General features: G+C 43.4%; 1 protein-coding gene across 2 annotated transcripts in view; it reads right to left on the reverse strand.

The window, feature by feature from the left end:
- The window catches only part of KIF26A (kinesin family member 26A), a 194,518-nt gene that overhangs the window by 18,940 nt on the left and 147,789 nt on the right, over positions 1–27,789 (reverse strand). For both annotated transcript variants that reach the window (XM_040332379.1, XM_040332380.1), the window contains exons 6-10: positions 16,290–16,499; positions 13,589–13,682; positions 4,782–5,044; positions 4,343–4,526; positions 1,537–1,696 (exon numbers count right to left, since the gene is read on the reverse strand). In XM_040332379.1, the coding sequence (XP_040188313.1) occupies positions 1,537–1,696; positions 4,343–4,526; positions 4,782–5,044; positions 13,589–13,682; positions 16,290–16,499 (911 nt within the window). The remainder of the gene's footprint in view (positions 1–1,536; positions 1,697–4,342; positions 4,527–4,781; positions 5,045–13,588; positions 13,683–16,289; positions 16,500–27,789) is intronic.

Genomic DNA, 27,789 nt, shown 5'->3' on the forward strand with positions numbered 1-27,789 from the left:
CTACTTTGCAGATAGAGAAAGAAGCTGTGTGTTGGTGGGCGTCCTGACACTCCTGCTCACCCCTCCCCCCTCAAGAGACTTTCTACACACCAGGGAGAAAGTGTTGCATTACTGTGTGGAGTTACAGACAGAAGAACAGAAAGTGAGTATTTTTCCGAAGAAATAAGGACATTTAAAAGCAAAATCGAAGGATAAGTTAAGTGAAGGAGGACTGCACTAAGGTAAAGGAAGCTATTTAGGGAAAAAATGTTTCACCTTTACAACCCCTTTAAGCTTTGCCAATAAAACCTGGAAGCTGATTGGTTTCTATGCAGAGCTGCACCAGATTTTACACTCTCCAGTTTTAGTAAATCAACCCCTATGTCTAAATAATATGTTTGTGCTGTATACTAGAGTTACCTTTTAATAGCATTGTATTTTGGTTCTGAAACTGCCAGGTTTGTGGTACCCATCCCCCCCCCCCCCCCCCGAATGCACCACCTTTTTTTTCATAAAAATTCCTTGCATATTTAATTGATGGGAACAGTATCGCTACCCAGTTTGCCACTGGAAAGAGGATTTGCTCTTTCTTTACTTCAGCTAAGCAATTTCGTTTGGTCACTTCCATACCCCTGCTTGTGAATGGACAGTAAAGCAAGAAACTATCTCTCTGCTCAGTGAGACTGATGTGAAGTCACTAGTTGCATTAAAAAACAAATGCAAGAATTTATATCTGGCTAAAATTCAGCGTTAACCTGTATGGGATACCTTTTAACAACTTTCCGCCCACACTATAGCCGAAAGATGGCTTCAAGTGGCAGGAGGGCATCTATAGACATCCTCCTGTGATTGCGCTGCTTGTGCGCCCCTGGTGGCATGTTCTCTGATCGTTGAGTCCTTCAGACCCAGCTGATCACAGAACAGGGCCAATCGATCAGCGTGAGGAGAAAAAAAGAAAGCCGGTAACTGGCTTCTGTTACAGGGAAATTGGTCCCAATCTGTGCCCATCAGTTACACCTATCAGTGCAGCTTCATCAGTGCCCATCAGTGCCATCTCAATAGCGCTCATCAGTGAAGGAGAAAAATTACCTGTTTGCAAATTTTTAAAACAAACTATGAAAAATGTTGTTTTAGATTTACAAAATTTGTTGTCTATTTTTGTTTCTTTAGCAAAAAATAAAAAAAAAGCAGTGGTGATTAAATACTACCAAAAGAAAGCTCTATTTGTGTGGAAAAAAAATGTGTTTGGGTACAGTGTTGCATGAAGGCGCAATTAATTGTCATTCAAAGTGCGACAGCGATGAAAGCTGAAAATTGGCCTGGGCAGAAAGGGGGTATATGTGCCCAGTAAGCAAGTGGTTAAAATGACCTGCAAGCACTATAAAAACATTATAGGAGGACATCTATCAGGATGCAGTAATAGTTATAAATGTTTTCTTTTTTTTTTTTAAAGGCACATGTACAAGCGTGAGACACACAAAACACAATGAGAGGACACTGAAAGCTAAAAATGATTGATGTGGTAAGGCTGACACTTGATATGCAATAGAAGCTTACCTATATGGGATGTGCTTGGCTCCATTCACTAGGGCCATTATGACGCTGCCCAGCGCATTAAGCGATAGACATAAACCGCCTCCACCTTCACGGCTTTTACTCAACACTTTTTCACAGCTCCCAAGGTCAATAAGGTGCAAACGGCTGCGTCCTCCTGACACTGACGGGAAAAAGAAAAACAAACAATATATGTAGCATCTATTTCTTAAAGTAGAACTATGGCATCTCTCTAAAAATATCCTGCATACCTGCACTTGGTTTTCTCTTTGCCCCCCTTGCAAAGTCAAATACCTGCCAATAAAGTCCAACTGTATGAACTAATGCAGTTTCCTGTGGTGGTGTGGCAACAATGCTGCACTGCTCATGGATTTAGAACAGAGTTGTCAAGCATGTAGGCTGTGGCTGTTTGCCCTACAGTGGGATGAGAACATGTTGCAGGGGACGTGGCTATCTGCATTTCCACTGTTGATTCGCAAGCCTGTAGCTTATCAATCAGTCCTACCCACTGCTTTCTGAATTGAAAACACTGCCTCTCTGTTGCTGAACCCCTCCCACCATGAGCTGCAACGTGTGGAAGAGAAACAAATGAAGGGAGGATTTGTCTCCGTCGGGGAAGGTTTTTGTATACTTTTGGCTTGATCATCACATAGCAAATGGATTTGGTACTTGTTTAGATTGTCACAAAGGAATCCTTGGTTATATTTTAGGACTGTGGTATGCACCACAACATAGTGTGTTCTCACAACTTTATTGAAATGTCTCAAAATTAGTTTAAATTCAGTTCATTGGGCGCACAATATGATGCAGTGGAATGAATTGCACCATGTTATGCTGAAAAAAGTACAGCAGGCCATATGGATTAACTCTGTGTGGCAAGGCTGGGCACAGATAATAGGAAATCTTATAATGTACATTGTGACATTAAAAAAAAAAAGTCTCATGAAAATGAATCCATGATTTCCGAATTTACTTTTTTAAGCCACCTGAGGCCAGCATTTTAGCCCTCTTCCTTTCCGCACTGCTCCCTTCCTCTTTCTATACTCTCCTTTCGAATTTCTCTCTTACTTTAATGATTGTTGTTGGAGTATTACCCATTATTAACCCAGGCCATCATGCACTGTTATACCTTACGTCTATGTACTTGCCGCCCCTGATGGTCTTTGGGTGATTCTTCTGTATTTGTTATAGACATTATGCTTTTGTTTTTATGTCTTTTCCGTTTGTCAACATTTTTTTCTTCAATAAACAGATAGTAAACAAACAAAAAAATGTATTTTTACAAAATTATCTGATTACTGGGGAAGACTGAAGAAATGCTTCTTCCTGCCTGCAGCAGATGGATATCATTATCCCACCCCAGCCTAAACAAAGTCACACAATTGGAGCCTAGAGATTAATTTATTTATTTTTTATTTATTTTTTACGATAAAGGCTGAGCTTTTCTAAAATTCTGTTGCTGCTGAATTGTATATTCTGACATTTATTCATGCAGACTTGTACAGATTCTAAAAGGTCCACTTTAACTCAGCCACATCATCCAGCTGTATCCTTCCTCTACAAACTCCAACCTAATCCAACAGAAAATGAATCTCAAAGAAGCAGTACAACACTTTACCTATAAAGTCAGATACTCTACAAAGAGTCTAGGCTCAATTTTTTTTTTCTCCAGTTCAGTGTGCGCAACTCACAAAGTGTGTGCAATGCTTCAGAAATTACAGAACTTACAATGAATGTGTTTACTACATCTAAGTAGTCTTCGGGCCATATAGGCAACACATGCTTCTATTCTTATCTCAGGAGGAAAATTAAACACTTGACCTTTCAATACTTCACAACCTTACCTAGCCCAGTCCGACCATTATTTAATCCTACATCCACTTCCTTCCATTTTTGTATTCCCCCAACACATATCAGCCTCAAGGAAACCACACTTCTCTATTCAACTGTAGGAAGCACCATTGTTTTCCATGAACCTGCTAAGAGCATCAAATTTTTATGTGCACCTGCAATACAACACTACATGCTGGAGAGATTATGTTTTCCAAGAGGCGAAGAAACTGAACTTTATTTGATTACATTTGGCTTCATTAAAAAAAAGTGAGAAGAAGGGTGAAAAATTTGCCTAGACTACCCCAGTAGGTTCTCGCTTTCATGTTCCCAATCAAATATGGAAAGATGAAAGGGAGAGTCTGGGATTCATTTACCCTTAACTGATGTGGTAATATATGTAAGTTTCTCTGGTATCTGTTAATGCCTTTCTCTGGGGAGCTGGCACTTGCAAAGCCTTAACGGCTTGTTAAAAGAAAGCTGTAGTGAGAGAAATAGAAGGGCTTTCATTAGCAACCTCCATCTAAAAAATGCAATTAGCCTGGCTGTCTCTGGCTTTCTGGAACACTGACCCTTCAACAAGCATGCAGTTTAGAAAGTGTGAAGACCGAACGCTTGATCCACATACTTGTTCTAGGTCAGTGCCATAGCAAGTACTGAAGGCTTCAAACCAACATGACTGCCAGGTAGCCGGCATTTTCATAAGAAATGGTCACCAATAGTAGCCTCCACATTTCTTTAACCACATGTTTCCTTTGAGATTACACAATTTCTAATATATTACATAGAATAAAAGTTAAGAGTACCGTTTAAAGTAGAATAGTAACTGATAAGAATAATCTTTAATGGCCTGATTACAATTTCTATTGATATGTTTCTAAATTCTGCAAGTCATTATTTTTCCAACTTCCAATTAACCACGGTTTTGACAATAAGCACACTATACAGTATGTAAAATGCATAACAAAAGCACACATACTTCCTCCTTTGCCAGTCTTCTCCATCCTGTACTGGTATATGTGAAGAGTAAAAAGCATATGTGAATTCCTTCTATCTTCTACATCACAATCTGGCTTACTGGTACTTCTTGCCGCTAGGGCCGCATCGAGAAAGTGAGCGGCTTTCTCTGCTGTGGGGGCTCTCAGCTCACTCTGGTTTTGAAGCTGCAAGCATGAAGAAAAAAAAAACACTTAATTAGGATAAGGGTGTTCTTTCTTCCACAACCGGCCAAGTCTCCCGGGCAATCAAAAAAACAAATATGTACACCCAGGGACTAGGGATTCTGGCTTGTAGGCAAGCAAGAGTTTTCGTGAGGTTCTTAATGGCCGAAAATAAAGATTCACAAACACAAGGCAGTTATTTGAGAGGAAGAAAAAGGGAAAACTTCTAAATAAATAATCCGTAGAATGCCATTATACCTGAGTGCCGCATATTGGATCTTCTCGGAGATAGACTCCTGGGGATTGACCATCTTGAAGGCTACCGGTGGCTACTTCAGCTAGCAGATCTTTAAGGTTTTCGTCCTTGCCGCAGATTTCCACAGCAGATACTCGGACTGAGAAGCGAGTGCCGGTCTTTTCTCTCCTCTCATTGATTAGCTTGAAAAGCCAAGAGATTGCACAAGGGATAATGCCAAGGCTTTGTGTAGAGGCATCTTTACCAATCATGGTGTAGGTCTTACCTAAAGGAGGAAGCATGGTTAGATTCTGATTGTCTTCAGGACAATAGGCTCATTTGTACAGATGATCAACCAGTGATTGCTTTGCAATTGTGCAGAAGAGAAAAAATAGACTGCCAATTCACACAAATTATTATTTTAAATGACCACATGTAACAAATCTATGGATGTTTTCGAAGAATATCTTTTTTAGCCACATATCTGTGCATATATATAGATTTTTGCCCCTGTGTCACAAGTACACATATAGAGATCTGAATTTCAGATCTTCCATAGATACCTCACTTTTTCTTTAAGTTCCCACTTCAGGCTAATCAAAAAAATTGACTGCATGCCCCCATCCCCTCAGAATATAATACTTTTTTTCCATTGGTTTCATAACAGAATACTTACCTTATACCAATTTATTTTCTCTGCTTCTGCACTCTCCATGCATGTGGGCAGACCTTTGACATCCTCATGTACATTACAGGACACATGATGGCAACTGATGCTGCAACATAACTGACAATTTTGGGCACAAGGATGGTGAAGTGAGAATTATATCCTGCATATGCAAGGGGTAAAGGGGTGTTGGCAGTCTGGGATTCTGCTTTTAGTGAACCTAGTGAAGAAAAGCCTGGAGGTTGCCACTGCTGACTTCTTCCTTCTGAAAATGCTATTTGCCTAGCTGCTATACAATATAAATAGGGACTTCTGCCTTGTCCGTGTATGCCTGTCTCCTGACCTCCACACTTGCTCCTGGACAGTGGCTCAGGAAGTACTGAAATAAATTGATTAACATAACAAGCAGGACTCGGATAGGAAAGATTTTCTGTTCCTGCATCCACTATATTTTAGTATGGCAGGTGTTGTAGCAGAAAGGGCACAAATACAGTTTATTTTTATTTTTTTTATTTTTTTACACCCAACTGGAATAATCCTTTAGGCCGGGTTCACACCTATCCAAATTGAGTGCGGCTTAAACGCATCCAATTCGCAGAACATTTCTAAATACATTAATTTCAATGAGGCTGGTTCACATATGTGTGATGCATTCACACTGCGCATTGCCAAAAAAAATTGTGCGTTTTCTAGGGATTGCGGTGCGGCTCAGGTGCGAATTCAGGCCCATTATCTTCTATGGGCACGCATCTGATTCTCAGATGTGTTCATTTCTCATCAGGATTTCTCTCATTCTACTCAATACACTTTCCCCCGTTCCCCTCCCCTCTCCCAGGTCTCCAAATTCACAGCTAAAACGGAGATGATCTGCTGAACAGTTCTCTTATCTCTCTGCAGAGATAAGAGAGCTGGAATTCGCACAGCACAAGTGTGAATCCGGCCCTAAAGTACACTTTTCGCCTCCTCCGATCGCTGCAACTAACTGTACAAATTAGGGGTCCCTTGTAGTGAAGGATCAGGAAGTTATTGGTACCAATTACCACCACCGGTGGTGCCTATGCTACATTCAATAGTAGATGTAAGCCATTCAATGGTAGTAGATTTAAGCCATTCAATAGTGTCAGGGTACTAGCTCCATCTCTGACAGATTCCCGCACATGCCCAGTAGAATGACATTTCGGCGCATGCCTGTGCGTGGTTTGCGCGCACGCATGCGCGGTACAGCAGCGCGCCGTGTGCGTGGAAGCGCGCACGTGCACGTATGCGGCAACCCTGGGGCCAATCAGAGGCCGGACATTCCTATTTAAACCAGCAGCCTTCCCTGAACAGGTTGCTGGTTTGTCTTCAGCTCCTATGTGTTTACCTGTTGCCGTACCTGCCTGTTTTGACCCGGAATTCCTGACGACTCTCCTCTCACCTGGAACCTCTGACCCTTTGGCTAACGTTACCTGGATTGCTGTTGTCTCCTGCCCCTTGACCTTGGCTTGCTCTCATGGACTCCCTCTGAACTCTCCTGCCCTTGACCCTCGGCTTGTGACTCGGATTTGCCCTCATCTCCTGTGGACCCTACCAGACTCACCTACCAGTTCCTGCCTGACCAACGCTTGTCTCCAGTCTTCTGCACCTGCCCTGCTTCTGTCGGCTGCACCAAGTCTTCCTGCCAGCTCCCGGCGCCGGTGCCTCCTTGTGCCGTCCCTCCTCTGTCCCAACTCCAGGGAGTGGTCTGCACAGGGTCGCAAAGGTGAGCCGCCCTCAGCATCTCGGTCTCGGTGAGTACAGGTTCTGACAGTACAAACCAGCCAGATGTCTGAGACCGACAGGGCGCGCTCACCCTTTGAGACGCTGTGCCAACAGGTCTCCGCCTTAACAGAGGCAGTCCAGAAGCTTCAGGAAGGCTACCTCCAGATTGATGGCCGCCTCCAACAACTGGCCGGTTCCCCAGGTCCATCCACTGCGGCCCTAGCCTCTTCACCCGGACCTTCTGCTGCCCAAGCTCCTGCAAGCCCTGCCATGATGGGGAGTAATCCCGAACCCCGGGTCTCCATGCCCGAGCGATTCTCAGGCGACCGCCGGAAATATCGGGCTTTCAAGAATGCCTGTTCTCTTTACCTGGCCTTGCAACCTAGAACTTTTGCGACCGAAGCTGTTAAGGTTGGATTCGTAATCTCTCTCCTTTCTGAGGAGCCTCAAGCATGGGCACACTCCTTAATGGAACAACGCAGTCCAATACTTGACTCTATGGACACCTTCTTCACCCACATGGGGAAATTATACGACGACCCCCTACGCGCAGCCACCGCAGAGGGTACTCTGCACAGCTTAAATCAAGGGAGACGGCGGAAGACTACACCGCCGAATTTAGAAAGTGGTCTGCTGACACAGGCTGGAATGAGTTGGCCCTCAGGTACCAATACCGCCAGGGCCTCTCTGAGAACCTAAAGGATGAGCTTGCAAGGTCAGCACCCCCTGCCTCTCTGGAGGATTTAATCCAAACCGCCACTCAGCTGGATAGGCGCCTTCGAGAACGTCGTTCGGAGAGGTTCCAGTCCAACCGGCCTAACTGGGTTCCACCAAGATATGCTCCAGTACCTCCGCCTCACCCAGCTCCACCAAATACCTCATTACCCGACCCAGAGCCGATGCAGCTTGGTATAGTACGGGCCCCTCTGACTCCAGAAGAAAGACTCCGGAGGCGCCAATCTAACCTCTGTCTGTACTGCGGAGCCGCCGGACACTTTTTGCGCACTTGCCCAGTAAGGCCTTGTAAGTCGAAACCTCCATCTGCTATCAATTTCCCTGTTACCAGTTTGCCTCAGACTTATGTTATCCTCTTTCTTTCCCTACAGCTCCCGGAAGGGGCAACACGTCTGCCGGCGATAATTGATTCCGGGGCCTGCAGCTGCTTCTTGGACTCATCCTTGGCCCAAAAGCTGCGTATCCCCTGCCGTACCAAGGATTTTCAGCTGCAAGTTCATCTGGCTGATGGCTCTCTTCCCCGTTCCGGATTGATTACCCAGGAAACCCTTCCTCTTTGTGCCATCTCAGATTCTGGGCACCGGGAGTTCCTCTGTTTGGACTTGATCCCGTCCCCCATGTTCCCTATCATTCTGGGTCTCCCTTGGCTACAAGTTCATCTGCCCTGCATTGATTGGCTCAAGAAAGAAGTCAGCTTCCCTTCCACCTACTGTTCCCAGCACTGTCTCGCACCCGCTCCAGTCGCCTGCTCCACGCTAGCTACTCCACCTGAAGACCTACAGCATGTTCCTCCAGCCTACCTAGACTTCAAGGATGTCTTTGACAAAAAACAAGCCGATTGTCTCCCACCACATCGGTCATATGACTGCCCCATTGACCTCTTGCCCGGATCTGAAATTCCCTTTGGGCGCATATTCCCCTTGTCAGAGACTGAGTTGAAGACCCTCAAGGTCTATATTGAAGAAAATTTAAGTAAGAAGTTCATCCGTCCCTCCTCCTCGCCAGCGGGGGCGGGGATCTTCTTTGTCGAGAAAAAAGATGGATCGCTTAGACCCTGCATTGATTATAGGGAGTTAAACAAAATTACCATCAAGAACCGGTACCCGCTGCCTCTAATCCCCAAGCTCTTTCAAAGGTTCCGATCAGCTCAGGTTTTTTCTAAATTGGACCTCCGGGGCGCCTACAATTTGGTCCAAATAAGGGCAGGAGATGAGTGGAAGACTGCGTTCAGGTCCAGATTCGGGCACTTCGAGTATCTGGTCATGCCCTTGGGCTCTGTAATGCGCCCGCCACCTTCCAGCATCTAGTCAATGACATTTTTCGACAATTTTTAGATGACTTCCTCGTAGTCTACTTGGACGATATTCTCATCTTTTCAGCCACAAAAGAATTACATCGGCAACATGTCAGGCAGGTTCTCACCATCTTGAGACAACACCGGCTTTATCTCAAATCAGAAAAATGCGAGTTCGAAAAGACATCAGTGCAATTTTTAGGATTTATCATTTCTGTGCATGGGGTAGCCATGGATCCCCAGAAAATCAGTGCTATTCAGGAGTGGGCACCTCCAACAGACAAAAAGGGCGTTCAGCGCTTCATTGGCTTCGCCAATTTTTATAGACGATTCATCATCGGTTTTTCATCAATTGTTTCTCCCATCACCAAGTTGACCCGCCAGGGGCACCGCTTCCAGTGGCCACAAGAGGCTCAGGAGGCCTTTATCAAACTCAAAACGGCCTTTACCTCGGCACCTGTACTTTGTCATCCGGATTCTACGTTACCTTTTGTTCTAGAAGTGGACGCCTCGGAATCTGCTACAGGCGCTATTCTTTCCCAGAGACAGGGACCGAAGTCGCTTCTTCACCCAGTAGCCTACGCCTCTCGGAAACTAAGTCCTCCTGAGCGCAATTACGACGTAGGCGATAGAGAACTACTGGCCATAAAATTTGCACTGGAGGAGTGGAGGTACCTGCTGGAGGGGGCAGCGCATCCCATTATCATTTTCACTGACCACAGGAACCTGGAATACTTACGGTCTGCAAAACGCCTTAGGCCCAGACAAGCCCGTTGGGCTCTTTTTTTTGCTCGCTTCAATTTCCATATTACCTATCGTCCTGGCGCAAAAAATGGAAAAGCTGATGCCCTCTCCAGGATGTTTCCAGAGACGCCCGATACTTCCGAGCCCAGCACGATCCTGTCACCTCAAAATGTTTTGCTTCTCCCTCAAACAGATTTGTTGACTGCTCTAAAGACCGCATGCCAACGGTGCCCTGATCATGAGGTTTCCTCCTTGGAGAAAAAGGACGACCTGCTGTGGTCTCGTGGGAAGATTTTTGTTCCAACAGAGGCAAGACAGTTAATCCTCAGCACCTTCCATGATCGTAAATTGGCTGGCCATTTTGGTACCCGTAAAACTTCCGAACTGATCTCTCGCTCCTTCTGGTGGCCTAAATGGAGGTCCGACTGCAAGGATTATGTCTCTTCCTGCATTCGCTGCCAGCGGAGTAAGGGGCCAAACACGAAGACCTGGGGGCTGCTGAAACCCCTTCCTATCCCAGAACGGCCCTGGATTGACATCTCCATGGACTTTATTGTCGATTTGCCTCCTTCAGCCGGGTTTACCACGATCCTAGTCGTGGTGGACCGTCTGTCCAAGATGGCGCATTTTTTGCCCATGGTGGGTACGCCCTCCGCGGCAGACACAGCCAAAATCTTTTTTAAAGAGATTATCAAGCTCCATGGAGTGCCCAAAAGCATAGTATCTGACAGAGGTACTCAATTCACATCCAAATTTTGGAAGGAACTTTGCAGAGCTTTGGAAGTGAAGATCTGTCTGTCCTCGGCCTATCACCCTCAAAGTAATGGCCAGACAGAGCGCACTAATCAAACGCTAGAACAGTATCTACGATGCTTTTGCTCAGTCTCCCAAGACGATTGGTCCTCCTTGTTATCTACAGCCGAGTTCGCTTACAATAATTCCATACATTCTTCCACAAACCAAACCCCGTTCTGGGCTAACTTCGGTTTCCACCCTTCCTTTTTGCCGGACTCCATCCCGGAAACATCTGTGCCAGCGGTCCAGGAACGTGTGACCTGCATCCAGCAAAACTTTCAGAAGTTACAGGAAAGCATGCAGCAAGCTCAGCAGGACTATAAGAGGTTCCATGACAAGGGGAGGAAGGATTGCCCTGTCTTCAAAGTGGGTGAGAAGGTCTGGCTATCCGCCATCAACCTCAAGTTACCTATTCCCTCTCGGAAGCTGGGTCCAAGGTTCATCGGGCCATTTGAGATCAGGCGAGAAATCAACCCAGTAGCTTTTGAGTTGGCTTTACCCAGGTCCTACAAGATCCACCCTGTGTTTCACGCCTCTCTGCTTAAGCCCGTTGTGTCTGACCCCTTCAACGGTAGAGAAGAACTGCCACCTCCACCAGTGGAGATTGAGGGTGAAAAAGAATTTGAGGTGGAGGCTATCTTGAGCTGCAGGAAAAGAGGAAGGCAGTTGCAATACCTTATAAAGTGGAAGGGATATCCCCCTGAAGATAACTCTTGGGAGCCTTCCCGGAATCTCCATGCCCCTCGCCTGATTCGGGCCTTTCACCTGGAACACCCGGAGTTAATGACCAGTTTGGGCGTCCGGAGTCCGCCCCTTGGGGGGGGGCACTGTCAGGGTACTAGCTCCATCTCTGACAGATTCCCGCACATGCCCAGTAGAATGACATTTCGGCGCATGCCTGTGCGTGGTTTGCGCGCACGCATGCGCGGTACGGCAGCGCGCCGTGTGCGTGGAAGCGCGCACGTGCACGTATGCGGCAACCCTGGGGCCAATCAGAGGCCGGACATTCCTATTTAAACCAGCAGCCTTCCCTGAACAGGTTGCTGGTTTGTCTTCAGCTCCTATGTGTTTACCTGTTGCCGTACCTGCCTGTTTTGACCCGGAATTCCTGACGACTCTCCTCTCACCTGGAACCTCTGACCCTTTGGCTAACGTTACCTGGATTGCTGTTGTCTCCTGCCCCTTGACCTTGGCTTGCTCTCATGGACTCCCTCTGAACTCTCCTGCCCTTGACCCTCGGCTTGTGACTCGGATTTGCCCTCATCTCCTGTGGACCCTACCAGACTCACCTACCAGTTCCTGCCTGACCAACGCTTGTCTCCAGTCTTCTGCACCTGCCCTGCTTCTGTCGGCTGCACCAAGTCTTCCTGCCAGCTCCCGGCGCCGGTGCCTCCTTGTGCTGTCCCTCCTCTGTCCCAACTCCAGGGAGTGGTCTGCACAGGGTCGCAAAGGTGAGCCGCCCTCAGCATCTCGGTCTCGGTTTGTACAGGTTCTGACAATAGTAGATGTAAGCCATTCAATGGTAGTAGATTTAAGCCATTCAATAGTAGATGTAAGCCATTCAATGGTAGTAGATTTAAGCCATTCAATAGTAGATGTAAGCCAACCACTTCTTATACACATGCATGAATTCCATGGCTGCTTGGCATGTCTCTGGGTGGGTTTCCTGATGGTAACAACAATGGGCCATGCCAATTGAATCAGTTTACATATTCTTTCAGAATATTTGCTGAGTGTGTAGGAGAGGACATGATTTGTTTTAAATTGCATTTCAAGTGCTCAAAAAATCCAGCATTGATTTTTCCAATAACTATTTCTGCAAAAGCTGTGTTCACAAACCAGAAATACATCAATCATAGTCGTACTTTTGTTTTCATGTCACAACAGAGAAAAAGCTAAAGTGCTTTTCTATAAAGAAGTAGATGCTTTCCAGCTTTCAAAAAACATTTATTCTGGACAATGATCACAGGAAAAAATTTTGCAGTCCTCATAGACCTTAGCAAAATTTACCAAAATTTGCCCCCCCCCCCCTAGATATATAAATATTAACAACTTTGATACGTCCGCTTAACTATCTAAATGCAAACCAAGCTTCCTAACTACACATTGCTTTTCTCTAATGCCCATTTGTATTACTCCAGACCTCATTCTCTCCTACCCTCTCCCCCTTTGCCATCCATATATTCCTACTACTTCCCTGATACATCTTCCCATCTCACCCTTTCTTTAATGTTCTTTGTCTATTTCTATCTGTTTTCCTCCCTTGCTACACAACTTTGAAATTAAATACTTTTGTTCTATACTGAAAATGATTATCCTCCCACTACATGCAATACACAAAATAATCTATACACACTACCTATGTATCTCTAGCAATTTATAACATTATAGCTTATGTTTTATAGTCTACTGTGAAATTTACATTGAATGTTTATAGGTATCCTTACTAAACTCTCTGGATGATGGTACGACCAATTTCATCATAAATTATCTATTTATTTCTCAAGAGGCTTCTTTTCCGTATCCTTGAAGTTCTCTATATACTGTTGTATACTAATTGTAATGTATCACACCTTGTTTCAGAAAAATTTTAGAATACAAATATTGAAATGAAAAAATAAAGATGCCTTGAATTTTTTTTTCTACAATGATCAGACTTGCAAGGTTGGGTGTCTGCTTTTTGTATAGTTACAGTTTGGTTCAAACCTCTCCTGCAGGAATTAACTGAAGCAAGTTTTGCAACTAATTAAAAGCTATAATCTATTTGCATTCTGTGTGTTTGCTGAACCATTAAATGACAGCGTGTAATTAACAGACTGACATAGTAATTATCTGTAACAGATCTGGGAGCTTACCAAGCTTGACATGACCAAAGCAAAATATGCATCCATCTGCACCGTTCACAACAGACTGAATGACTTCCGCCACGGTCCCAGAGCAAACTTCTGCCTATAAAGAGAAGATGGGGAAAATGACTACTTCTGATTATGCTGTAGAAATACGGTCGGGTATCTATTGGACTGTCAGCACAAAGAGAGTCATCTTGGGCTTTTCAGAAATGGGGAGACATGATTGAGCTTCAGAATTGGTACCAGCTCATGGTAATAAACCAGCAAAGTAAATACAGGCATTTATAATAGCTGTGAGATAGTGTGCACTCTTCTACATGATGCATGATGGAAAAAAAGACCTTGTTCACATAGGCAACTGGTGGATCACTTTTTAGAGCTGATTGACAGGAGGCTCTGAGAAGATATGCTACCTCCTTAATGCCTGTTTTTTTTTTTGGGGGGGGGGGGGGTGATCCTGCCCAACCACAACCATAAGCATTAGACCAGTAGTTGTTACCTCCTGTCCTCAGGACCCACTTACAGGCCAGGTTTGCAAGATAACTGAAATACATCACAGGCGATATAATTTGCTGCTCAGTGATTGCAGTATTCTAGTTTGCATCTCCCCAAGGTAATACTTAAAATCTGGCCTGTTAGTGGGTCCCAAGGACAAAAGTTGAGAACTCCTATTCACTTGAATGCTGTGTATTTGAATGCCGTATTGCCTACCAAAATTGAAGCTCTGTATAAAATTTGCTGTTGCATAACAATGTGTACAGTCTCCTTCACAATGTTGACTTGTAGATGGGAGATAAGCCTGTGTGTTTTTACTGCCCCCGTTTCGTCAGATGTGGCGACCGGTCAATGTGTAACGGAAGTGAAGTTTCTTCGCGGCCATCTTGCTACACCCTGCACTCGTCCATAGTAAGTAAGAAGGGGGTAAGCGAACATCTTGTTACACCCACCGGAGTTTATTTTACAAGCTTTTTTAACAGTAAAATGAGATTATATAGTGAAATGTAGTACTTACATCTCCGTCTTACTGTTGAATTTTAAAGGCTGCGACACGCCTGCTCATCTCACAGGTTTGTCAATCTCACAGAAGTTGGATGCTTTTAAAATTCAACATGTGAACAGTCACACGGAGTTCTAAGTACTGTATTTCCCTATATAAGCTAATTTTACGGTGATAAAAACGTGCAACATGCAAAACTCTGGTGGGTGTAAAAATATGCTTACCTACCCCCTTCTTAGTGTATCCTTACTATGGACGAGTGTAGGGTGTAGCAAGATGGTGGTGACGAAACGTCACTTTCATTACCAATTATGACGGGTCGCCATATCTGACGAAACACCCCCTCTGCTGTCCGTGGGAACAAGGTTTCTAATCTACTGAGTTAGACCTCTTGTAAACTTGAGCTGAAAAACGTGGCTTTTACAGGCGTTTGAGCCTTTGTTTTTTGGTATATTCTTGTGAACCCCCACTCTGGTTTGCTCTCAAATACTACGTAGTTCAGCCTCTAGCACAGGGATATGCAATTAGCGGACCTCCAGCTGTTGCAGAACTTCAAGTCCCATGAGGCATAGCAAGACTCTGACAGCCACAAGCATGACACCCAGAGGCAAAGCATGATGGGACTTGTAGTTTTGCAACAGCTGGAGGTCCGCTAATTGCATATCCCTGCTCTAGCATCTCCATGTTGTAGTTTGGTTTCTGTTTCAACCTTGCTGTGCAAGGAGGCTTCAGTTAAAAAACACAAACACTTTTTGTAACACACCAAGTTGTAAAAAACTCTATTGGATTCGTAAATAAATCACTGCTGCAGCAAGGGAGACCAGCTTAAGCCTTTCACCTCTGCAGTAGTAAATCACAGCTTCTGGACTGTGCTTGGTCCCACTGCACAAAGCAATTATCCCAGAAAACAGGTCCATGATATGTTTTGCTCGATCTTAGGTTTAGTGTCAAGGTAAGAAGCACCAATAATCAGACATCAAAATAAAAATCTCTGCACGTTGCAAAAGTAAACGTTCTTACCCAAAGATACTTTGCCTCCTAATTTGACCTATGATCAAGCTGATATAGTATCATGGCCTGGTTTTCTTCAATAATTACATTGAATTCTACTTCTAAATGTTCTAAGTGAGATGATACTGACTGTGGATCTTACTGAGTAAGCAAATTGCCATGCTATCATACAAGTGGTGTCTCTGGAGATATAGCATAAATTACATTTAAGGCTGAAGAAAAACAGTTTTCTAAAAGTTTGATAGGGATCTTACGATAGCAAATAATGCTTTACTGCATATACAGACTGATTTTACTTGTTGGGGGTTTAGTAACACTTTAAGCCTGGTACACACTATGTATGGTTGGAGCCACTGTACTAAAGATTCAATGTTAGTACAGCGATTTCTCCCCACTGAGCTGTGTTCTGACAGGGGAACGTAAGCCGCCCCCCCTCCCCCTCCACCAGAACACTCAAATCAGCGCTCTCAGCCAATGAGAGTGCTGATTGGGAGTTGGTCAGCTGCTGGTTTTCTAGTATGCTTCCAAACGGCTGGCTTCTGTCGGAGCGGCTGCCATACGCATGGTTCGAACGTTGGCTGTTTTTATTGAACTGTATTGATTGTGTACAAGGCTTTAAAGGTGCGTTCAATTGGATTTGTCCCTAGAAATCAACATGTTTGTTAAAATGTGTTGTACAAAATTTGAAAGTCGACTTACCTGTGAAGCATCTTGAGGAAACACTGAATCAAAGGCAAACATCTTTGGGACGGCAACCACAGCTCTTCTGTGGCCTGTCATGGTGGGGCCACATGTAGGTGGGTCATATAGAGTGATCTGTTTCCTTCGCGGGTCAACTTTTAAAAAAGACATGGATTCTGATGTGTCATGGATCCCTTGTGATGGACAGATTCTCACCATTACTTTCACCTGTAAAAAATATCAATTGTATTTAAACATTTAGGGCATTTTTGTTTATTCTTTATACAAATATATAAGCAAGAGGATGATTTATATAAGCAAGCATGTGATTTCTATTGCGGGACTCAAAATTGCCTTTGATCGTTACGTGTCATAAAAAAGCTGTGTTCCTGCCTACAGGCCACAAAACTGGATTATCAAGCTGAAGGTAAATTAAGTAGATATTTCCACTTTGACAACTTGTTAATGTTTCCTATGGCTTGTTTTGATCTCTTTGTCTTAGTCATTAAAGGAGGTGGCTGCAATAGATTCCTTTTTTTCAGGCTTGTTTCCCTTATTTTCACCTACTGTTCCTGCCAGAAACACACTTCTTGTCCTAGGGTGACAACCCTCAATCATCGTACTGTATTTATGGAGGAGCAACATTGTCACCCTGTAGGCAGGGCCAGTTGATTGGTACCCCAAGATAGAGTAAAAACACAAAGAATCCAAGGAAGGGGGCGGAATTATTTGATAAAGTAAAAGTTACAATTGACACATGGAAGATGAGCGGCAAGTAGGTCACTTACAGTTCCAAACACTATGCCAACAAAGTCTTAGTATTACCGGCAATCTGGGTATAACAGTTCTTTGCAATACTTTAACACATAGTAAAAATTCAATCTGCACGCTTAGGGTAACACAATTCAACTTAAAACAGCAGCAGACATTAACGCAGTGTTTCTCAATTCCAGTCCTCAGGCCCCCCCAACAGGTCAGGTTTTCAGGATTTCCCTCAGATGAAAAGGCTGTGGTGATTACTAAGGCAGTGAAACTGATCAAATCACCTGTGCAAAATAATGGAAATCCTGAAAACCTGACCTGTTGGGGGGGCCTGAGGACTGGAATTGAGAAACACTGCATTAACTGTTGGTTACAGTTAACATGAATAAGGAAGTAAAAATGCAGCACTTTCTAAATATAGAGAAATCCTTAAAAAAAATTCCATATATATCCAAAAGTATAGGGCACTTCCAGTTTATGTAAATGTTTCTCATATAAAGGGTGAAAAGAACCTCCACCAACACAACAGCACACTGGGCCTCTTACCCTTAGACCACCAAATTATAAGCTGTCTAACAATGCTCAATCGTTCATCAGACACAAAATGGCTTCCAATAGACTCCACAGAGATTAGCGCTCAATCTTGATCTCCCTTCTAGGATCGTCCCTCACAAGGTCAGATCATCATGCATATGCATCAAAAGGAGAACAAAGACTACCAAAGGGCATGTGGCCCTCATGAGAAGTAAAAAAAAAAAAGCGCTTGTTATGCTGAATTTTCCTCAGCTCAGCAGCCGATGGAATGGTCTCTCCCCTTAAAGCGGTTACTTATTACAACATTCAGGCATTAATCGTGAAACAAATTCAAAATAAACTCTTTCGATAGTGTAAATCTGTTAGAGAGGTAGGTCACTTCCACCCTTGTTTGTTACTTCTTATTTCCTCTTCTCTCCACTCCAGGCATTAAGCTCTTTATTCTTCACCTGAAGTCACCGCTGTCCCTGAAGTTTGATTTTATCCCTCAGGACTGATCCAATAATGATGGCTGATACACAGACAATTGGCATACAATAAGTATGGTCTTAGAGGATGCAGATGGCTATCACTGTTCACCTGTTCCAGCATGAAATGTGCATTAATTGTAAAAGAAAGGAATTGTGTCAAAATCTCACCCAGAATGTGAAGCTATCTCTCTGATGGCCTATCAAGACCTATGTCTCATAGGCCCCGTACACACGGCCGAGTTTCTCGGCAGAATTCAGCCAGAAACTCGATCGGAGCTGGATTCTGCCAAGAAACTCGGTCGTGTGTACACTTTTCACCGAGGAAGCCGACGAGGAACTCGTCGGGCCAAATAGAGAACATGTTCTCGATTTCCTCGTTGTTCAATGAGGAAAGTTGGCTCGCCGAGATCCTCGGCGGCTTCAACCCAGAACTCGACGAGGAACTCGATGTGTTTGGCACGTCGAGTTCCTCGGACGTGTGTACGGGGCCTCAGATATGTAATGCATGTGGATGCAAAAACACCACTAATGGTCGATCCCCGTATTCAACATATGCACAAAAGTCCTTCTAGTTGAAAATCAATGTCTTGGAGGGCATATTTTTGTATGTCACCCAGGCAAAAAAAAAGGAAAAGATATTCATTTATGTGACCCCCAAGAAAAAAGAAATGGAAAACTATGTGCTCCCAAAAGGACCTTAAACCTTGCATGTTGTTTCGCTCCTATATTAGAGCTTCACCACAGGTGAAAATAATAAAGTGATGAGCAAGAAGAACTCAAACCAAACTAAACCACCCAGTCACATGGCGAAGAAAAAAAAAATTAAAGTCTTTGTATTTGAGAGGACGCCTTGGTAGGCTACATTACCAAAACTGCATTTGATGAAGGGGGTGGCTGATGGGCAGAACAGCTGTGCAGGCTCCTGTAGATTGGAATACCAACTAAGGTTCCCATATGGTGGAGCCAAGCGTAGTATCCCTGCACTATCCCTCCTCAACCATAACCTCTCTGTACTGCTATGTGCAATGTGCCTAAGTAGCAGGGATCCTGTCCCTAAACTATCCACATTGCAAATGCGCACCAACTGCACTGGGGCAGTGCTATTTATTAGCACTGCCCTCGCTAAAGATGGCTGTAGAGGCCATTCAGTGCAGCAACGTCCAATTGGACAGATGCTCCCCTGATGACACCTACAGAGGCATCAGAGGAACAAAAAGCTCCTCTCAATCTCTGTTCCTCTTGCTCAGCGCGTGCTGGAATAGCACCACCTACAAAAGGGAAGGCGGAACTGCACCTGCCTACGACCCTTGGATAGAAAATTTGTTTACAGAACACCCTCTTATAAACCTAGGGAAGGTGTTCTGTAGTCCTAACACTTTTTGTTAACACTATGTGAGCCATCACGTGCAATGCAGGGCTATTTAACCTGCAATGTATGTGAAGAGGTGAGCGCACAGCCATGGTCCAATGCACCTGAGAGAGGCAGCAGTGCTGGACTGGTCACAAAGATGGAGGGAGCCTGCTGGAACTAGGAATAAGATAAGTATTACACCTTCTTCCTACACCCCTAGACAAAACAAGTTGTTAACCCTTGCAGGGGGGTACTGAAGCCCTACTGTAAGGGTAGATTTTGTCTAATTCCTGAAACTCCGCTTTAAGAGACTAAAGGGAGCAAATAAGAGGTGGTTATTTTTAGGGTTTACATGTACATTAGCAGAACCTAATAAAACATGGTGCACATAGCAGTTCAGTGCTGTAAATGTAGCAGCCAATCAGAAGCCAGCTTTTATAAACCCTCCAATTCAAACTGTAGTACCCTGATTATTTTTTTTACTACTTAGAATGCTTATTGCACCTAGAAAAAAAAAGTCTATTAAAAGGGGCTACAGAAAGAGGAGTATTTGGGTCGCCTCTGTTAGAAGCTTCGCCTATTGAGCCAGCTATAAAAATAGATTTTAATACATGCTACGGTTTAACAGGCCCTATTTTACCATTTTCATCATTACAGAAATTGGAATCTGTTAGGTCAGACCCCCTCCCACCTACTATCTCATCTCCTTTGAGTAGCCCAAGGCTAAAGTGCTGAATTCTATAGGTTATAAAAAAAAACCTGAATAGACTTTATAATCTGGGAGGGAGGGAGGAGAACTCACATCCGTACACTACATGCGGTCAAAAAAACGAACGTACAAGAACTCTCAAGTGTGTATTAGGAAAGCAGATTCAACCATCGGAGGCTGATTTCCATCTGCTGGGGAATAATTTTCTATAGCACTCAAACTTAAGTAGCCAGTTACTTCCTCGCTGTACTGGCATGGGGCTAAGGGAGCAACTAACTGAAATCAAAATAAAAAACAGAAAGTTGAAAAAAATAAAATATTTAGCTGTCAGGTTTTTATTCATGTATTTTATTTAAAGAAAAAGTTTCTAGTGAATAAATAAGAAATCCTAAAGTGTATGTCTGGGCATTTAATATAACTTGGCAAAACATTAACATTTCCCAATACTTTAAAAATGGTACAAGTATATAGAAATATAGTTAATCCTGCCAGAAATTCAGCACACCTCAAAACTACAGTACCTGTTTGCGCTGAAACTCTGCCTCTGCTGCCAAAGGTGGCCATCAATAGGTTGAAATTCAGGTGGTTCACCAGGATTGGCTGAATTTTGATCCCGGTGTGGCCACTGCTGCTCAACAGAAGTTAATCTATTGATCTATCTATCAAACTTCTGTTGAATGGACCTGCTGGAAAAAAGCCATTTGATCAGCGGCTACAGCGCTGATCTGTGTATTCTGACATTGAAGGGGGTGGGAGTAGGGGTGGTGGAGTCTCCCTGCTGTCAGAATACAATAGCACAGCAAGGAGGATTCCTCCATCCACTAAATGTGTGGATAGGAGAATTGGCTCAGTTTTTTTCGCTTAGCCATAGCTTAAAGTATAAATAAGCCCTTAACTTTTAAAACATCCCATTCAGTTTAAAATTGGAGAGCAAGGCAAAGTATTTGTGTATACATATAAAAAAAAATCACCAATACATTATTTTTTTCTATAAATAATCACATTCCCTCTCTTCTCAGCTGCATAAGAGCTGGGGTAGGAGAAACAGCAGCACACCGGTCTTCTCAATGAATGGGTGAGAGGGGGGCGGGGTGAGAGTTTCAGGGTAAGACTGATCACTGGTGAAGAGCAGGCCAAGTCAGCACAGCTAGAGAAGTGAGAACTCTGTGCTGTCATTCCTAGTGTGGTCAGTTTTTAAAAGGCATGCAGAGGGACTTGCAGGAACACCGGGGATTTTGCACAATACAAGTACATGGTACAGCAGGCACATATCAGAAATATGAAATGTTGGGTTTTACATATTTTACTATATATATATATATATATATATATATATATATATATATATATATATATATTTATGTTGAAATTATAAAATAGCCTCTATTACACCTGGTCAATGTGAATACAAAATACAGTTCAGTTTAAAATGAAAATAAGCATTCACCTGGTATGTAATGCAATTGTCCCCACTAGGTAACTATATTAATAATACAGTGTTGTTGTTTTTTTAAAGCCCCCCTTACCCCCTCACCGTCCAGCCTGTCCTGCTATATGTCTCCAGCTCTGGCTTTGCTGCATAATAAGATCAAAGGTACCCTGCATCCTCCTAGCCCAGGGGCTTCACCTCTGGCTACTCAGTAAATGAGAGAGGAAGAGAACTGGGGAGATACAGGACAAAGCAACCAAAGAATAAACAGCCGGTGATTATCCATAATGGTTATTACATGGGTGTGAGTTTTATTGTGTCTTATTTAAAATGCAGAATTGTTCACCTCCTACGGAGCCAATATTTGATCCCTAGGGCAAACGAGTTTTGGATATTTAGAGTATATGTGTATGATATTGCTACATTGATTTGCATCAATCAAAAAAGCATCCTGGAAAGGAGGGGGCGGTGGTAGGAAAGGATATCTCTAATTAACAACATATATACACAACATTTTATATATGCTAATTCTTTTCAGCTACTATACACCAGAGATCTTATTCTCGTATCTCTTGAATTTTATGTGCAGACACCAAATCCATCTCAAGTATCTTCTTCTCTATACATTTAATTACTCGGTCTTTACACGGCAACATCCCCCCACCCTACAGCTCAGCTGCTGCATTCTTATATATGTAGGATTAACCACATTGAGATGGTAAATGAGTGGAATGGAACAGGAATCCCTCTCTGCTTGTCACACAGCTATAGGGGAATGCAATCTGAACCCAAATCCCTGCATATAGCAGGCTTTAGGATTTCTAGCAATCAACTGGAAACTCTATCGGTTAATTAATGATGTGGCAGATGTTGCTAGTGCCAATTATGTATACTTACCAACGTACTGGAAAATGTCTACTACACAGTCTGTTAAAAAAAATATATAGATTGTTATAACTAAAGGTTTACCAATATTGCCTATTATAGAGCAGCAGTGGGGAAGCTTAAGAACTTTAGGTTTTTATGGCGGTCTGCCCATCCACCAGGAAAAGTTCCACTCCCTTTCTGGCCCACTGACACACCTGTTAAAAACCAGGACCAGAAATGAAAGGCTTGGCGTCTCCAGGACAGAAAAGCCAGAGGTGGTCCTAACATTTTACCAGTTTATTCGATATTTCCTTTTCCTGTTGGCTTTCCCTTTTCCCCACTAAAGAGATTTCTCATTACTTCCTGTCCTGATACCCCCCTTTAACACTGAACAGGAAATGTGAGGAAACCTTCTCAACATGGAAAAAGACAGAAATAAAAAAGCAGAGAGAAGTTCTAACCCAGTGTTTTTCAACCTTTTATCTAGCCAGGACAACCTTTAAAATGTATTGATGATCTTGAGGCACCCCCTTCTAAAATGTTTAAAAATAAACTAATAAATTTACATATTACAGCAGCATCCACACAGGTAGGACACCCAACAATAGAGGTGATTTATTCTTTTGAAGTAAATACACTGGTACTGACTAGTATTCCAGCGCTATCGCTTCCTCTTTTTCTCCCTCATACAGCCAACGTGACCCCAGTGCTGACAAAGAAGGGGGGGTCAAAAAATGGATGCTGTGCAAGTTCCCGATGTCCACCTTGTGCTTAACTGGCCCAGTGTCCAAGGTTAGGATTAGAGATGGGCTCGGGCATGTTCGGGACCTAATGCCGCGTACACACGATTGGATTTTCCGTCACGCTTGCATACACACGGTCACAGAAAAGATCTCTGAACTTTTGTCCGTCAAGAACGCGGTGACGTGCAACACTATGACGAGACGAGAAAATTAAGTTCAATGCTTCCGAGGGTGCGCCGAATTGTTTCGGAACATAAAAACTGAATTTTGCGTGTCGGAATTGCTACAGACGATAGAAATTTGCGAATTCTTTCCATCGGAAAATTTGAGAACCAGCTCTCAATTTTTTGTTGGTGGAAATTCCGACAGCAAAAGTCCGATGGAGCATACACACGGTCGGAATTTCCATTCAAAATTCACATCGGACTTTTGCTGTCGGAATTTCCGATCGTGTGTACGGGGCGTTAGTCCCAACCCACCTGCCCAATCCTGCCAGGAAGCGGACACTGGCACACCGCTAATCACAGACAGTTAGACATTTCCTGATCTGCAGCTGCACAGCCCCGCCTCTAGTTGTAATTTTGTACATTGAAAAACTTTGGATTTGTGTAACAAAAAAGTAACCCTGATCCACCTATTGGCTTGTACCAAATTTTTGGGCAATTTGGAGCAATTTTTAGGCATTTTGCTAAGGCATCCCTGAAGAACTCAGAAGGCACCCTGATTAAAAAAAAGGCTGGCCTAATCCAATCCCACCTTATCTAAAAACAACTATCGCCTGGGGTTGGGCTTTTCAGAATTTCTTTCAGTAGGCAGTTTTACTTATCTTACCCCTTGCTCTTCCCACTGTCTGCTGCTCCTGCATTGTGCATGATGACAGAGTGTGGCCACCGGCCAAAGAGAAGCAGCTTGCCCTGAGAGGAAAAACTTGCAGGAGCGAGCATACAGTGAGGGAAAAGGGTATTTCATGCCTTGCTGATTTTGAATGTTTGCCCACTGACAAAGAAATGATCAGTCTATAATTTTAATGATAGGTTTATTTTAACAGTGAGAGACAGAACAACAACAAAAATATCCAGAAAAAAACGCATTTCAAAAAAGTTATAAATTGAAGCAGAAGCAATAAATCAATTAGATTCCAATCTCTCCATCATAGCCAAGACCAAAGAGCTGTCCCAGGATGTCAGGGACAAGATTGTAGGCTTACACAAGGCTGGAATGGGCTACAAGACCAATCGCCAAGCAGCCTTGTGAGAGGGTGACAACAGTTGGTGCGATTATTCGCAAATGGAAGAAACGCAAAATGACTGTCAATCTCCCTTAGTCTGGGGCTTGATGTAAGTTCTCACCTTGTGGAGTTTCAATGATTATAAGCACAGTGAGGAATCAGCCCAGAACTACACGGGGGAGAATCTTGTCAATGATCTCAAGGCAGCTGGCACCATAGTCACCAAGAAAACAATTGATAACACACTACGCTGTGAAGGACGGAAATCCTGCAGCACCAGCAAGGTCCCCCTGCTCAAGAAAGCACATGTACAGGCCTATCTGAAGTTTGCTAATGAACATCTGAATGATTCATAGGAGAACTGAAAGAGTTGTGGTCAGATGAGACCAAAATAAAACTCTTTGGCCTCAACTCACCGTGCTTGGAGGAGGAAAGCTGCCTTTGAACCCAAGAACACCATCCCCACTGTCAAACATGGAGGTGGAAACATTATGGTTTGGGGGCGTTTTTTTGCTAAAGGGACAGGACAACTTCACTGCATCAAAGGGACGATGGACGGGGCCATGTACCATCAAATCTTGGGTGAGAACCTCCTTCCCTCAGCCAGGGCATTGAAAATGGGTCGTGGATGGGTATTCCAGCATGATAATGACCCAAAACATATGGCCAAGGCAGTAAAGGAGGGGCTCAAAAATAAGCACATTAAGGTCCTGGAGTGGCCTAGCCAGTCTCCAGAACTTAACCTCATAGAAAATATGTGGAGGGAGCTGAAGGTTCGAGTTACCAAAAGCCATCCTCGAAACAATAATGACTTGGGCAGGATCTGCAAAGAGGAGTGGGACAAAATCCCACCCGAGATGTGTGCAAACCTGGTGGCCAACTACAAGAAATATCTGACCTCTGTGATTGCCAACAAAGGTTTTGTCAGCAAGACTGATCATTTGTTTATCAGTAGGCAAATGTACAAAATCAGCAGGGGATCAAAGACTTTTTTCCCTCACTGTAGGCTTCTTTAGGTACCCTAGATAACGAGTGTTTAACCCTTGCAGTTTGGGGGGAAAGCCCCATTTCAAGGATCATTTTGTAATCTCAGAGTACAGCTTTAATCTGAAGACCATGCAGACTTGTATCCATTTCAATCTGCCTAACACATGGTACAAGTAAAGCTTCACGGAAGAAGCCTGGGGTTATTAGACTAGTTTTGGAGAAAGCCATCAAAGAGAACAGAGGAAATATCTTTTCTTATGCCAGTTTTACATTTATACAGCTCAGAAGACATACCATTCCTATAAAAAAAAAGACCATAATTTACAGGTAATTAAAGTGAACATGTGCTTTGCAGGGAAAAAGCAACAGGTTCACTTAAAGTGACACTAAAGTCTATTTATTAAAAAAAAGAAGGATATTGCACAGAAAGGTCCACTACCTCCACTATAGACAGTCCATCTGTCAACTTCTCCCTTCTCCAGGTGCCTCCTTAGTAAGCCTTGTGGTAAGGAGGCACCCATGGCATGGCTGTGTGCATCCATAGACACACAGTGCCAATAAGCCTCGCCCCCCACTCCCTCCTCACAGGAGTTTGACTGACAGCAGTAGGTGTCTTTGGCTCTGCAGCCCTCAGTGAGGGAAGCAGTGCTGCAGTTGGAGACAGTCCTGGAGAAGTGACAGAAGTCAGGTAGGTGCTTAGAAGAAAATCGGAAAGTAGGACAGATAGTGGGTTGTTTTTTTGTTTTTTGTTTTTACTTTAATGCAGATCATGAATGAGAGTAAAAAAATGTTAGAACTACTTTAATTGCTCCCTCCCCAGTGGCAGAATTCCTTCCTTCCCCTAGTGCTCCCTTCAGCTGTCAAAAGTGAAGTATATGACAAGTACTTCCAGGTATGAAGAACATGTGATTCAGCCGCCTACATTACAGAACTTGTGCTTGCCAACTGGCTGCTCAGGTACCCAGCAGTGTCATATGGAGGTGAGGAATGGGTTATCTTATGCCACGTACACACAACCGTTTTTCATGACAAGAAAAATGCCATTTTTTAAATTGGTTGTGAAAAACGGTCGTGTGTAGGCTCCAGAGCATTTTTCTTGACGAGAAAAATTGCCATAAAAAATTTAGAACCTGCTCTATTTTTTCTCGTAGTTTTTCACATCGTCATTTTTCTCGTCGTGAAAAAACATTGGGGTAGATTCAAATAGCCCGGTGTAAATTTTGGCGGGCGTAGCGTATCTCAGATAACCATTTGTAGTCAAAATTGTTCTAAAAGCTCTAAATTGACATATAGTCAAATCGGGTTGCTATGGGTTTCTGCATGTTCCTCTGTGTGCTGCCTCATTAAATAAACCTGACGTTTTTTTCATGGCACATGCGCGTAAAACTAAATAACATGCATCCTTCGCTGCTTCCTAAGAAAATGTGCAGCTCCCTTATTGCTCCGTGTAACAACCATTTCTAAACACTATAATAGCAATAAAAACACACTTAGGGGTAAAAAAAAAAAATAGATCACTGCTTATTTCTTTGTCTAGAAGAAGAATGATTTAGACGGCAAGTCTAATAAGGCTCTTTTTCTCTCCATCAGCGGCATATTATAAAAGCTTTCATAAAAAGTCACATTACTTCTCCTGCGAGCGATTCTACAGCGGAACAGACTGCCTAATAGAGTACAATGCTCTCTTCCCGCTGCCGCGGTGATCTGAATTGGAAGAGGCAGTCCTAGAAACTAAGTGAGCCTTAAAATAAATGAAATCGCTGCTTCAAAACTCCCAGTGCATTGTTGCTGACAGATTCAAGGCTGAACTCCTGTGAAAGCTGCATCAACCTTTTCTGGCACAAGCCTTATTAACATTTTTTTTTTTTTTTGCCAACCTTGAAACACTTCGGTGACGTTCGGTTAAAAGTCATTTAAAGCCGGCGTTCAAAATGACTAATTAAAACCAATCTTCTCCAGGCTGCATATGCCGCTGTGGTCTGCCAGGCTTACTGAGAATATTCTAGACTTTGTAAAACAATGGGCAGCAGTACTTTGCGGTACACAGAACATGGAAATGCAATAGCTTTAGTAAATATAAAATGCTAAATACCTTTTATCTTCAGCATTACAGTATATATGAGTCTTGTGACTTGTATCACTATCTGCTTATGCTTGTAGGAGGAGTTTTTATTCTCCCCTAATCCTGTCTGGACAGTGCTGATTGGCACTGTGCTGATCACATGCACGCTCCCAAGAAAAAAAAAAACTCTCTACCAATACATACCAAACTGAGCATGTGCAGCCTGACTCCTAATCCTCTGTTCTATTGAGAGATGGGTTGGAGTCAGTTAAAGAAGAGGAGGATCAAAGAAGACAGGATCACACAGCCTTCATACACAAAGCAGAGGATTAACCCCTTACTGCATATATACACCGATTGTACTGTTGTGTGTTTA

This window comes from Rana temporaria, chromosome 13, assembly GCF_905171775.1.
Source record: "Rana temporaria chromosome 13, aRanTem1.1, whole genome shotgun sequence".
NCBI classification, from domain to species: Eukaryota; Metazoa; Chordata; class Amphibia; order Anura; family Ranidae; genus Rana; species Rana temporaria.